The sequence below is a fragment of the Ursus americanus genome, chromosome 31 (genome assembly GCF_024610735.1).
Source record: "Ursus americanus isolate L20-20 chromosome 31, mUrsAme1.1.p, whole genome shotgun sequence".
NCBI lineage: Eukaryota > Metazoa > Chordata > Mammalia > Carnivora > Ursidae > Ursus > Ursus americanus.
Window position 1 is genome coordinate 25,374,452 of NC_142157.1, and position 14,626 is coordinate 25,389,077.

The 14,626-nt window shown below is 48.0% G+C and overlaps 1 protein-coding gene across 1 annotated transcript; it reads left to right on the top strand.

Annotated features, from left to right (window-relative positions):
- The first annotated feature begins 672 nt into the window (after positions 1-672).
- UCMA (upper zone of growth plate and cartilage matrix associated) lies at positions 673-11,654 on the top strand. The gene is made up of 5 exons (XM_045793952.2): positions 673-966; positions 1,273-1,338; positions 1,431-1,526; positions 5,852-5,950; positions 10,904-11,654. Exons 1-5 carry the CDS (start codon positions 909-911, stop codon positions 10,999-11,001), a joined length of 417 nt encoding a protein of 138 aa, XP_045649908.2. The 5' UTR covers positions 673-908; the 3' UTR covers positions 11,002-11,654.
- Positions 11,655-14,626: the final 2,972 nt, after the last annotated feature.

Sequence of the window (14,626 nt, forward strand, 5' to 3'; positions counted from 1 at the left end):
TTGCCATTAAGAAAACTCTAAACAATGTCCAAAGTGCAACTCTTCAGTTAGTAACAGAGTCGAGGATCGTTCATAATGAATGACAATGTCAAGAACGTATCTCCAAAGGGACTGCACTCTGATGGCCCCACAGAGCTCTGATCCCATTAGTGTTACCACTTCTAGGAACTCATTTCCTCCCATACATGGGGTATGCCTTTGTCTCCTTCTAGAGACGCATGCTCAGCTGTGGGCTCTTCACACACTGTGTGCTGCTCTCCCTCCGCCATGATAGGCAGTCTGCCTCTCTTCCTCAAAGTCTTGAAAGGGCACTGGGGCCCCGCGACAGGGGTCCGTGTTTTGCTGGACAGTGAACATCAGCTGGGGGATATGTCTGGTTACTGTTGTAACAGCCTATGTATCCAAGCGAGGGTCACCTAAGGGGGTCTTTCAGGCTTTCTGGTCCCTCTGCCTGACATCTCAGTCAAAGTCTCCCACTGAGGCCCACTCCCTTCCCCCACAGGCCTCAGCCTCCAGGACTAGAGCTCCCACCTCCCCTGAAGCAGATGCCAGGATCTCTTTCAAAGTCTTTGGAATCCTGACTCTTGGGCTGGGCATTCCAACAGCAACTCCTTGGGTGTGGAACTTGGAAAGGCCACTTCAAAACTGTCTCGGCTGGGGCCCGACGACAGGCTCTGCTTCTGTGAAGTTCTGCAGGACGCCAAAACCATCTCCAGTGCTCCAGAAGGAGCAGCCAATGGAAGCCGCAGCTGAGACCCCTCCCACACCCCCCCAGGGGTATCCAGGTCTCCTGCCTCCCTCCCTCCTGGTATCCCTGGCACAGACGTGAGGACCTGGCAGCTGGCTCCAGGGTCTGTAGAACCCTCTCTGCCCTGTGGTTCCCAAACGGAGCCTCAGCCCCTCCAAAAATGGCCTGGAGACAGCTGCTCCTCGCCTTCTGTCTCTCAGCTGCTGTGCTCCTGACCAGTGAGTATGGGGCGGCTCCAGCATGGACTGGTGTTAGGTGAGGCTGCTCAGCTGGCCCAGGTAGAAAGGGGTGGGGGTGCTTACTGGTAAGACGGCTGTGCCGGTGTGTGTGTACAACACAACACAGCAAGAACAGCTTACTTGGTGGTTTCCTGGGGAGACTGCTCTGCGACTGGCATGTGAGAGCCCCAGGGCCCCACAGTGGGGCCTGGCAATTCACAGTGTCTGGGAAGGACTGTCCCAGCCCAGCTCTGGGTGAGGGCTCCCGTTGAGGTGCTGCAGCCCTCACCCTGTGCTCTCCCACAGTGCTGCAGGAGGGGACTGGCGCATCAGTGGGTACCCGGCAGGTGGCAGGACAAGAGGCCCAGGAAGGTGAGTGCAAGGGCCACCCAGGGCTGCAAGGGGGGTGGGCCATCTACTGCAGTAGCCTGGGCTGGTTGTGATGGGTCTCTCTCGGGTTTCAGATGTAGAACAGAAGATTTTCATGCAGGAATCAGATGCATCAAATTTCCTCAAGAGGCGCGGCAAGCGGTCCCCCAAATCCCAAGATGAGGCCAATGGTAAGGATGCTAGAGGCCTGCCTTCTGCTCGCCCCTCCCATTCCTTTCGCGCAGTCAGCTGGGCTGTGGGGACTGCAAGGGATGGAGGAGGGCTCCACTTGGCTATCGGGTATCAAAGTGATGACGGCTCTGAATTAGGAATTCCACATTTCCTCGATTGCAGGTCACATCTTTGACCACACCATCAGGGTAAGGCACAAAAAGGGGCAGTGCTACATCGAATGCACTTAATAGAAAGAAGATGCATCCCAATTTCAGGAAGTTTAAAACGTTCAACAGAAATATGTTCTAGTCAGGAGGGAACACAGTATCTGGGTGTGTGCTTCTTGGGGGTATCGGACAGTGCCCCACGTGCAAGAGCAACCAATAGCACTACAGGCAGGGAGAGGGCGCGTGGGACTGGGAGCTGGGACTCTGGGCTTGGTGACAGCTGTGTTGCCAAGTGACCTTGGCCACTTCCCCCCCCCCCCCCCGGTCCCAGTTTCCTTATTTATAAGCCCCTGAAATTCTGGTATTCAGCCAGTAATGATTTTTTTGTTTTTGTTTTGTTGTTGTTTTTAATTTTCATTTCCAATGCATTTGGAAGGCTTTTGAGCTTGGAAGTGTGTCTCCTTCTTAGTCTGAAGTAGGCCCTGGTGTCCCCTGCCTGGCAGGGACTGTCATTTCCATGATCTGCTGACCCTTGAAGGCATCTGAGTTTTCTGCCCTTGAACTAGATTCTTCCAAGGACTCTGAGCTCTGTCTCCGAGTCTGTGGCTTGATTCATTACTTGCGCGTGTGTCTGAATAAACTCTCTGTGTCCCTTGGCACTCTCAGCAAGGCCAACTTGCTCAGTAAAAATAACAGGACTGTTTTCAAATGATGAAAATGCTTGGAGATGAAATTCCTGCCCCCTCCCCCCAGCCGACTGGATAAGTAAGAACCACACTGGGAAAATCTCCAGGCCTCACCCAACTTGAGATTTAGAAGTTAGCAAACATCCAGACACACGGGAAGGGCTGTGATGAAGGCCGGCCAGTTCTTGATGGAAATCAGAGAAGCCGCCTCCTGGCAGACTCCCAGTGGGCAACAGGCGTCAATTTAGGAGAGGTGAATAGTTTCTATCCTCATAAGCTGATTCAGAACCATGAGGAGCGTGATGAAGCCACAGGTCCCTCACCTCAAATAGAAACTGTGTCGGTCATGAGGGGCCCAGGACAGCCTGGTGAAGACGTGGGACGCACCTGAGTTCACCTGCTGTCACCTGGGCGACTCCCGTGCGTGGGCGGGAGAGCAATGCTCAGTTATGTCTCAGGCTGGGGAAAAGGCAAGTGACACTGATAGGCTGGAATCTGGAACCAGGAACAGGCACCTGACATCTCTAAGCAACTAGGTAAAGATGCAGGAGGTTCCTTTAGGATGAGAGGAGGCACTGAGAATGAAATGCAGCACCTGAGAAGGGAGGTACATGACGCACAGGATGCACAGGGTTGACGTGGCCTTTTGTCCCAAGACAAATCGTTCTTAGCCTCTGCCGCGTCTAGGGTCCCATTTGTCTCACCTTCAGAAAGGCAATTTGGGAAGACAGCTTCTTTTTCGAAGTACATAGGACTAGAAAATGCTTCTTTAGAATTGGTGACGGCTCATGAAGCACTTGCTTCCTACACTCCAAACCCCCTTCCCTCCCATCGCCAGGGGGTTTCTGGGGCCTGGAGCAACACTGGGGCTCATGGTGGGTCATAAGGGGGATGGTGCCATGAAAGGTTTGCTCTGGGCCGAGTAGTGGAGTGTGGGCCCCTGGGGCTCTAGCTTGTCCCAAGCTATGCCCTCACCAACTGTGTGACTTTGATTAGGTCATTGCACCTCTCTGAGCCTCAATTCCCTCCTAAGAAATGTGTGGATGTGGGGCAGGGGTAAGCGTGGGGGAAGGACTGGAGTACCAATTCCTTCTGCCAGACTCAAGTATTCTACAACTATGAGCGTAAAGGCATAAATGTGGGAAAAACAAGGGACTTACCTAAGGAATCTACACTGAGATCAATTCACAGATAATTGGATTTTTACTCTGAGTTACATAAAATAATGTAATATAAATAACAAGTATTTAATTAATTTACTTATTATTGTAGGCCCCTTAACTTTCAAACATTTCAGATGGCTTATGGTATTATTATTGCACGAAGAAATACTTCGTTGTTTGTCTTAGCTCCCCTCTAATGTGGGGTGGGGCAGGAACCCAACGGCTTCCTCAGTTTCTGCTTCCAACATGACTTCCTCCTGCAAGGCCAAGCTGGGGGGGGGGGGGAGGGTAACGGCACCTCAGTCTCCCCTCTTTGATGTGATCATACAAGCAGAGTGGGAGGGGTCCTTGAGGGGCCAGTTCCTCCGGCACCAGACATGGCCTTCTTGCTATTGTGAATTTGTCCAGTTAAAGCCCAGTTAAAAGCAATTATCTTGATACTAAGAGAGCTTTCAATAATTTCCTTCAGACAACCAGAGTTCTCACACCAAAGAGGTCAAGATTTAAGGGTAGAAATGGATGAACCTGGAAACTCTTTTACACCAAAAAATCTCAGATCTAGAAAGATTTTTTCAGGCTAAATTAAAGCAGCTGAAGAACAGCTGTACATGCTGGTGAAGTGTGATGTTTCAGGTGGGGATTCCCACGGGGGGCTCAAGGTGCTGCTGGGGGGTCTTGAGTGTTTAACTGCCAAGGAATGGTCACCATATTTATATGTTCTTAGTGACAGTTTTCACTTATCACTGGGGGTATTTCTTCTGACTACAGAGGTGTACCCCTCAATTTTATCATGTGGAACTCAGATTTCTCATAAAAAAGTTTACAGCTGGGGCACCAGGGTGGCTCAGTCAGTGAAGAGTCTAACTCTTGGTTTCAGCTCAGGTCATGATCTCAGGGTGGTGAGATCAATCAAGTTCCACATCAGGCTCCACGCCCAGCGTAGAGTCTGCTTGAGAGTCTCTCTCCCTTTCCCTCTGCTCCTCTCCCTGTTCTCTCTCTCAAATAAAATCTTAAAAAAAAAAAAAGTTTACAGCCAACTTTACTAGAATGCATTGCCTTAAAAAATAAGGGATACCTGTAGTCAGTATCGTCATCATCAGGAAGTTTACCTGATCACCTCATATTCTGTACCAGTTACCCACTGCCATGTACGAATGGACCCTGAACTCAGCAGCTTAAAACCAGATTTACTGTCTCCTAGTTGCTCAGCAGTCCAGATATGCCTCAGATGGGGGCCTCAGGCTCAGCAACTCTCCCAGGCTGTAGTCATCTCAAGGCCTGACTGTAGGATCTACCTTCCAACAAGCCTGACTATCCATCAGGCCACCAGTTCTTTGCCATGAGTAGGCCTCTCCATAGCACTGTTTACCACATGGCAGCTGGCTTCCCTCAGAGCAAGAGATGCCCAAGAAGGAAGCCACATTCCATCATGTCTGCCAACTTCTGTTCATTAGAAGAGAGTCATTAAGGCCAGCCCACACAAAGGGAAGGAACTGCCTAAGGACATGGATATCTCATTTTATCTCATTTTATCATCCCTCAGATCTATCTCATTTTATCATCCCTATCATCATTGTGCCCTGTATACATTCTATCATAGCAGCCATACTGCTGGGCATGACTTATTTTTGTATCTTTCTCCTTATCTGGATTACAGGCCTCTAAAATAGAGGGACAGAATCTTTCTTACTTGCCTTTTTAATCTGTGCCTGGGACACATTTTGGCTATGACAGGTGCTCAAAGACAGTCTTGAAAGTATTAATGTGAAATTAACTTTATTTTTTAAAAAAGATTTTGTTATTTATTTGAGAGAGGGAGCCTGTGAGAAAGCGAGAACACGGACGGGACAGGGGGCAGAGGGAGAGGGAGAACCGGGCTCCCTGCTTATCTCTGAGCCCGACCTGGGGCTCGATCCAAAGACCCCACGATCATGACCTGAGTCAAAGGCAGATGCTTAACCAACTGAGCCACCCAGGTGCACCAATGTGAAATTAACTTTAAGCTGATTATTCCCTCCTAGAATTCATTTCTAATCATTGGATTTCTAGTTTCTAACTGGCCCAGTATACTCAGATGCACCACTAATTTTATGAGTGAAACTAACTAGCTTTTCTCACTTGCAAAATGCAGTGCTTGGATGGGGTGAGTTCCTGGGTCCTTCAAGTTTTAAAGTAAATCACCTTCATGAAGCTTCCATCTGCACCCCTCCTGAGCAATCCCTCCCCACTAGGTTCAAGTTGCTCAGGCAAAATGACCAGTGTTCCCCTAAATGCATGCAGCTGCCCCCATTCTTAGAGGCAACTATTGCTTCTTGCCTTTTCCCAGTGGAGAACGGGCAGAAGCTGCGGGCTGACGAGCTGCGGAGAGAGTATTACGAGGAACAAAGGAACGAGTTTGAGAACTTCGTGCAGGAGCAAAATGACGGTAAGAGCTCTTCAGCCACCCTCCTCGGGGAAGTGGGCCTTTGGGGAAAAATCAAAAGTTGCTTCCATATCTCCCTAGACTTCAATTAGAGGAGGGAGGTGTAAGTGAGGCTCTTTCCTCAGTTCACATCTATTGGAGTCTTGAAGGAAGAAAGTCACACCAATGGGTCAGAACTTGAGAAGGCACGAAGAGGACACAACACCTAGATTTCCACTGGCTCAGGGAATTTTTGGCTGATTCTATTTTCTCCTCCTACTTGGAGGAGGTGGTGGCCCACGTTCCCTGTCTTAGCGCCTATGCTAGTGGCTTAGCTCTGGTGACAGGTGCGTTGGAAAGACTTCAAACTCACTTTCAACTCCCCCGGATTCACATCAACATAATGGCTCTAGGAACTACTCATTCTGGCCTTTGCTCACCTATTCACTATATCAGTATCTTTTTTTTTTTTTTTTAAGATTTTACTTATTTATTTGAGAGAGAGAGAGAGAGCACAAGCAGGGGGAGCAGCAGGCAGAGGGAGAGAGAGAAGCAGGCTCCTTCCTGAGCAAGGAGCCTGATGCGGGGTTCGGTCCCAGGACCCCGGGATCATGACCTGAGCCAAAGGCAGACGCTTCACTGACTGAGCCACCCAGGTGCCCCTATAATCAATATCTTATCTGACAAGTTTAACCAAACCAGGAAATCTGACCTCAGAAAGCAACTCACTGATAGCACTGGGCACACTCTAAGTTTGATATGCTTTGCTTGTGCCTTTACGCAACTGCTGTCTTTTCTAAACCTTGGCTTTTGTGTCAGAGTCTCTTGCCAGGCAAACGACACACTTCATTCGCTGCCTCAGCCCTTGGACAGACAGGACTCCTGCCTCCCTCAGGCAATGCTGATTTCACCAAGGCCGCAGTGGTGACAGCTGGGTGTGGGCATGGGCAGGGGCAGAGGGAGATGTTTTTGAACCAGTCTCCCATGGCATGGGATGGGACTTTGCATCTATTAAGTGTCCTCAAGTGTCATCCAGAGCAAAACCCTATAGAAACACTGATTAGGGCTAAGGCTAGCAGGCCGGAGTGTGTATTTATGCTTATTTCTGTTCTGGTCTTTCCCCCACACTTCAAGATGGAAATGCTCCCGAGCAAGCTCCTGAATGTAAATGAGCTTGGACAAAAGGCCCCAGTTTAGGTGAGCTTTGCTAGAGAAAGTCTGTGATTTTCGTTCTGAAGTCATGAGCCTCCTGGCTTGTATGCTCTGGTGGATTTGGGAGGTAGCACTCTCTGAGGGCATCTCTTAGGAAAAGGATACAATCACCAGGTACCCAAGGGCTGCAAGCCATGCCCACTGGCTCACAGGTGGCACCTGACCCCTGCAAACAGGTACTGGGCTCGGATCCCACCAAATCAAGCTTTTCCGGGAACATCCTGGGAAAAATAAACCCAGGCTGTTGTAACTCAGAGGCAAAATATTTCTGTTCAACATTTGTTTACCTTGGTGAACAGCCTGGGGAGAGGCATTTAAAAAATGAGAACATGGCCTGCAAAATTCCTTCAGGGTCTTTTTTTCTTTTTTTGAACTCACTGTATTAATAATAGGACTTTATTCTGGGCATTTGTAAATGTTTCCGATCCAAATCCCTAGCATCTGGGTGGAGAACACTCACTGTTTTCCCTTTCACATTGAATTAGGGTGAGGGGCCAGGCACTCGAGGGATGGCCAGTCCTCTACCAAAGCCAGAGAGACAGCCATCAGGGGCCTGAGGCCTTGCCCACAAAGATGAAGACTGCAGGCCAGGACACGGGCCTATGGGGGTTGTAATGACAGAGCTGTTGTCACTGGTTGAGCACTTGGCTCTGTCCGGTGCTGTTCTAAACCACCCACCCCTTACACCCAGCCTCTCGGGTCTTACAATTTCTGTGTTTTTGTTTCAAAAACTCAGGCTTAGAAAGGAGCTTGAATATCCAAAGTGCCATCACTAGTCAGGGATTCAAACCAAGGTATGTTTGCCAGCCAAGAAATGTTCTTATAAATGAAGGATGATCAGGTGCGTGGAGGTCTTGGGGGACCCTCTTTGATCTGGGAATTAGTCCCTGCAGTTGGATGGAGTGAGGAGTGATGTGAGTAAGGAGAGCATGCCCTCCCCACCCCCAGCCCCAGCCTCTCCAGGGCTGCTTTTTTTTTTTTTTTAAAGATTTTATTTATTTATTTATTCGACAGAGATAGAGACAGCCAGCGAGAGAGGGAACACAGCAGGGGAGTGGGAGAGGAAGAAGCAGGCTCATAGCGGAGGAGCCTGATGTGGGGCTCGATCCCATAACGCCGGGATCACGCCCTGAGCCGAAGGCAGACGCTTAACCGCTGTGCCACCCAGGTGCCCCTCCAGGGCTGCTTAATAAAGGAAGGAGGCAAAAAGGTAGAGCAGGTCCAGCCTGCCTGAGGGCAAATGCTGATGTGAAATACATCTCAATTTTCCTCCTCTCCCCTCACCTCAGCCCCAGAGCACATGACTGCAGGGTGTTAGCCCACACCGGGTTGGTGAAACCTCTACCCCAGGGAAGCGCTCTCAGCCCTTCCCTGAGACCCCCACACACTCCTCAGTCAGGACCCTGGTTTTTCAATTGGCTATTTTGATCTGACCATGTCACCTAGTCTCAGAATAACCAGCAGCCGCAGCAAGTTTGGTCCCACCCTTTAAAAGCAAATGCTGAGGGATGACCATGGATAAATGAAAGGCCTAGGATTTCCAGAGGAAGTTTAGGCAGGTGGTCTGGATCAGAGGGACCTTCCTGAGAGCCTGAGAACACCATCTTGAAGGCCCATCAGCCCATCCAGGACACCAGACCTCCTCTGGGAAGGCTGTGGCTCCTGGTTATTTCTCTACTCAAAACCACCAGTTTTATGAGGCAAAGATGCTCTTTATGCCTTTGAGTTCTGCCTCTGGAAGTGCCAGGATAAAGAGTGTGTTGCGCTCCTACCTCTGCAGTCTGTGTGGGAGCAAATGTCTCCTTCTACCTTCAAAGCCAGAAGCCTCGGTTGGCCCATCTGGGCTTGGCTGCATGACACCTGGCTTGGCTAAAAATGCTCAGCCACAGGTGGTCCCCTACACAAAAGCCACACTGTTCAGGCCTTTACCAGGGAGGCCTTCCCTTTGTCTAGGTAAAATGGTGTATGAAGAAACTGGCATGACCTGGAGAAAAAAAAATCAACTTCTATGTCAAAATCATGTTCTCAAGATTGGCAAAGAGTAGCTGATCTATCTGGCCTGAGAAAGGTCTGAAGGGCTGAAGACCCAAAGCTCCAGCCACGGCCTGACTCTAAGCCAGGCTGTCCTGGGGTACTAAGTCCCAAAGGTGATTTCCAGCATCAAGGATAGCACCAACTCCAAGCTCACAGAGGAAGGAAACCTACCCAGCAGTCACGATGTCTGAACACTCAGCAGTAACAGGGGGTTCTTCTTGTCGAGGGCATCTGGCTTTCATGGGGGCTAAGGACCACGCTGACGCCCATTTTCTCCACATCCTGACGTCACCATTCGAACCATGCCCCAGAGAATGAGGTTCACTGGCACCAAAGTCAGGTTCACAGGCTTTTTGGTGGTGAAGCCCACATTTGAAAAAACAGAGGCAAGGACAATTTTTGAGGTTCTGAGTCCTTGATACTATCTTTTTCTGTTAGAACTTCCTATCCTCCCAACATTTTCCGCAACTACTTAAAAACTGTGGTAAAATTTACATAAAATTTGCCATCATCACCATTTTTAAGCATACAAGTCGGTGGCATTTAGCACATTCACACTGTTGTGCCACCAGCACCACTATGGATTCCTAGAACCCTTCCATCACCTCAGAGAGGAACTCTGTACCCATTAGGCAACAGTTAACTCCCCATTCCCCAGTCTCTGCTCACCTCGAATACATTTCAGGCTCTACCAATTTGTCTGTTCTAGGTATTTTATAGAAGTCGAATTACACAGCACATGTCTTTTTGTGTCTGGCGTATTTCATTCCTTTTTATGACTGAATGAATAATACATATGTGTGTGTGTGTATCACTTTTTGTTTATCCATTCATTTGCCCCTGTTTTCACTTCTCTTAGCTATGGACCTAGGAGTAGAATTGTTGGGTTATGTGGTAATGCTATTTAACTTTTTGAGGAGTCTTACGTTTGCCTTTTTACACACTGAGGGACTTGTGAAATCTGCTCGTGCTTTCATGGCCCCTAACAATGACAAGCAGTGTGGACTTGGTGTCAGGAGCCTAATTCTACAATTGAACAAAGTTGTTATTCAGAAAATGTCTGATTAAAGACAGCAAAGTTAGGACTTTCTTACTAAAAACTCCCTTCTGTTCTTTTCAGCCTTTTACTTTGAAAATCTCCAACATATGCAAAAGTATACAGTTCAGTGAACCCCCATATAATCATCACCCAGAATCAATGATTATCAAATTTCCCTCCATTTTGCTTCACCCACCCCCTTTTCTGGATAGTTCTTAAAACATAATTTTATTTTTAAAGCCTGAGAAAAAATTACTCATAATGCCGCCACTTGAAGTTGACAGTTATTTCTATCCATGATGTATTTTTTCAACCACAAGCCTATCATCTCTTTTCGTTACTGTTCTGTTCTCTTTGTGCTTCATTTCTTAGTTGTTGCCTCTTTGAGCCAGTTGTTACCTCTCCCTGCTTTGCTGCCTGTGTAGGGGAAAGAGCACAGGACTGAGACACAAATCTTGATCTTGGCTCTCCTGGCTTCCAGCTCTGTCTCCTGCCTGGGCTTGGCTCCCAAAGTGAGGCCTTTTGACTCACTGTTCTATCAGGTCTTTCAACTCAGACGTTCTGTTTGGCACAGTTTGTTCGTGTCACCACAGGGTAGGCAGTTTGGGTTGACGGCTGCCAAGAGCTTGGTGGCTCTCCTTAGATCTGAGTCCTCTCCATGCTAACAGGACCATTTTATTTCTGCTCCTCAGAACAGGAAGAGAGAAGCCGGGAAGCTATGGAGCAATGGCGCCAGTGGCATTATGATGGCCTGTACCCATCATATCTCTACAACCGCCACCACATCTGACCTCATCTTGACAGACCAAGACGACGGAGCAAACTCACATATCCACTGCAGGTGTTTGAACAACGCTTCCATACAAACAGGCCCCTTCAAAGGGTCTCACCTTGGGGCTATGTAAACACACATGCCTTTTGCTCTGATGGATTAAGATGCTCTGGCTTTTGCTTCTTTGCAGATGATTTTCTGAGTTGGGCAAACACCTGCGGGGCCTCCTAGTATCCTACAGTAACTCCCCCTTCCTTAGCCATTGTTCCCACTGTAAGACTCCTGTCCTGTAGAACAATGAAAAGGATCGCAATAAAGAGAAAAGATGACATGTTTGCTTACAGCTTAGAAATAAAAGTGCTGAGTCGACACTATCATCTTTTGAAATCTCAAACTGTCATGCCAACTTGTCTCCCTGAGCCTGACTGACACGTTACTCTCACTAACTTAGGCATTTGAAACCCTGAACTCAAGGTGTATTGCTCATAATTTTCTTAGTCTGTCTCAGTAAGTCACACAAGTGAAAGAGAAATGTTAACACAACTGTTTAGGTTAAGACCATTCTCTGGGATGGATACTGAGACCAGATGTTTCCTCACGTCTCTGAAGAGTTTCAAGGTTCAACTGTGGTTTCTTAACTGCATCAAATCAGAAGCCAGGATTATAGCAAGGCCAGGTATAACCAAAACTATAAAGCAGAAATTTAGCTTTGGTGTTACCTCAGTTTTCTTCCTAGTGCCTGTAGGCCTTAACATAAAGCTGCCATAGCATCGTGTAACAAACTGGGTAGCTTGACACAATAAAAATGGATTCTCTTACAGTTCTGGAGGCTGGAAGTCCGAATTCAAGGTGTCAGCGGAGCCATGTGTGCTCCCTCTCTCTAGGGGAGGATCCTGCCTTGCCTGCTGCAGCTTCTGGTGGCTCCAGGACTCCCTGCCTGGTGGCAGCAGCACTCTGATCTCCACGTCTGTTGTCACAGGCCTTTTCCTTTGTGTCTTCACATCGTCTTCCCACTGTTTGTCTATGTCTCTGCTCTTTTTTTTTTTTTTTAAAGATTTTGTTTATTTATTTGACAGAGATAGAGACAGCCAGCGAGAGAGGGAACACAAGCAGGGGGAGTGGGAGAGGAAGAAGCAGGCTCATAGCAGAGGAGCCTGATGTGGGGCTCGATCCCATAATGCTGGGATCACGCCCTGAGCCGAAGGCAGACGCTTAATGACTGCGCCACTCAGGCGCCCCCTCTGTCTCTGTTCTTCTTGATATCACTTTATTTTTAAGTCAACTCTACACCCAACGTGGGGCTTGAACTCACAAACTCGAGATCAAGAGTCACGTGCTCTGGGGCGCCTGAGTGGCACAGCGGTTAAGCGTCTGCCTTCGGCTCAGGGCGTGATCCCAGCATTATGGGATCGAGCCCCACATCAGGCTCCTCCGCTGTGAGCCTGCTTCTTCCCCTCCCACTCCCACTACTTGTGTTCCCTCTCTCGCTGGCTGTCTCTATCTCTGTCAAATAAATAAAATCTTAAAAAAAAAAAAAAGAGTCACGTGCTCTACCTTCTTATAAAGACCCCAGTCATATTGAATGAAGGGGGGGACCCAACTCAGCTTCTAACAGTGCCCCTTTCTTCTCTCCCAACCACCCCACTTCCTGCCCCAGACTCACCATCTATCCTACTTTACCCTTGCTCTCAACTACCCTCGGGAATTCCCTACTAAGAACGAAGAACAATCAAGAACAGCTGCAGCAGGCACCTCCGTGGGGGACACACTATATGAGAAGATATAGAGGAGTCTAGAGGAAGTACAAGCATCCCCTCTTAGCGACCTCCCTGTCCCCCACCATGGGGCCACTACTTCCCCTGAGACCTGGGTCCCTGGCCGGCTAGTCCAGTCTGCTTCTGAGGTTGGGATCCCAGGGCAGCGTAGGGGGACTTTGCTTTAAGGCAAAGCTGCTCAGCTGGGGTAAAATACTCCACCAGAGGCGGGACGATTTATTAGAGCAGGCCATTTTGTAACGAATGCATGTATTTTTAAGTAATCTTTTAAAAGGCTGATAAGATCCTAATGATTAAGCAATCATGCATATTCCAAGTCGCCTCATCTACAGTCAGCACTGTATTTTCTCACACGAACTCCAAGCAGGAGCTGAACCGGCCTTGGGAAGGCAAGAGGGGCACGGGGCAAACTCTATCATTAAACGCTGTCACCTGGGCAGGTGGAATAGAGGAGCCGTTCTCTTCTCAGGAGTCCTGGGATTCACACTTCAGAGATTCAGGCTTGGGGCCCAAGTCCCAGCACAACAAAAGCCAAAGCAGTGCCCAATTTTTCCACTGCATGATGTGCTTGTGTTCAATGTGCCTTAAGCTGGAAGACTGGCAGCGGAGCCTCCGGAATACTCTGATGACCCTCCAAGTGTGTCCTCCGAAGTCGCGCTACCGACCTACACGTTCGCCGTCTGTGGGTCTGTCTAAACTGGATCAAATTAGAATGCTTCCAAAAGAAAACCAGCAGAGTAATGAAAACTTTCCTCAGAATTGGAAAAACATGCACAAAATATTTAACGGAAAACTGCTATTTCACCACTTAAAATGTTTTTTATACATTTACTCATCCTTACCCAATCTTTTTTTTTTTTAACATTTCCACCGTAAAATTATTTCATTTACAATATGTGCTCAATGTAGCGAATTCAAGCAACGCAGAAATCCATTACACACGGGGCGCCCGGCTGTGTCTGGCTGGCTCAGTCAGTAGAGCATGCAACTCTTGATCTTGGGGTTGTGAGTTTGAGCCCCATGTCGGGTATAGACATTATTTAAAAATAAAATCTTAAAAAAAAAAAAAAAAAAAAGGAAATCCATCACACATAAGGAGAGTTCTTCCTTTTTGCTTAATTCTACTCTGAGGTATGCCCTGTCAGTGGCTTGGTATGTATCCTTCCACTTTTCCTGTCTATTCTCACACACATACTTCATTCTTTATAAAGGCAAAATGACACGTAATTATGCAAATCCAGATAGCCCCACATCCAGTGCAGATCTGAGTTGGCCACACAGAACTGGCTGATACCAAAGTTGAGCTCTGAAAACTCCCTCTTTCTAACAAGGTCTAACAAGAGTATTTGCCTCGACCAAGTAGCTCATTGTTATATTGTCACAGGCATGTTCCTTGCTTCTTTCCATAAGCAAGTGGAGCACCACGGAGTTGGGTCCTTTCACTGTAATCCTTTTCATGGTGGAGCTGGTGCAGCTCTCCCCAGCTTAAGCACACTTCTCTGTGAGGACATGGGTGCTCAGGGAATTGTCTGTGCTCCTAAGCTTTCCCTCAATAAGCCCTACTGTGTATTTACATCACATGGCTCTAGTGGGGAGTGTGTTTGTGTGTGTCTTGCTCCCTTTGCATGTCAGTGAATATGCTAGACTTTACTTACCCATTCCTTTATTAGTAAGATAGGTTTCTGGAAATGAAATGATGGGATCATAACTTACACACGTTAAGCTGGATAAATCAGACTTCTCTTCGAAGATTTATATGTGCTTCCTGTCACTGGACACCTTTGCCAATCCTTTCTTTTTCTTTCTTTCTTTTTTTTTTTTTTAAGATTTTGTTTATTTATTTGACAGAGAGACAGCCAGCGAGAGAG

Bases quoted from the DNA above. Each gene is read 5' to 3' on its own strand.
- UCMA (XM_045793952.2), top strand. From the start codon at position 909: ATGGCCTGGAGACAGCTGCTCCTCGCCTTCTGTCTCTCAGCTGCTGTG. The intron at 967-1,272 runs GTGAGTATGGGG...GCTCTCCCACAG, and splicing joins AGCTGCTGTGCTCCTGACCA to TGCTGCAGGAGGGGACTGGC. The intron at 1,339-1,430 runs GTGAGTGCAAGG...CTCGGGTTTCAG, and splicing joins AGGACAAGAGGCCCAGGAAG to ATGTAGAACAGAAGATTTTC.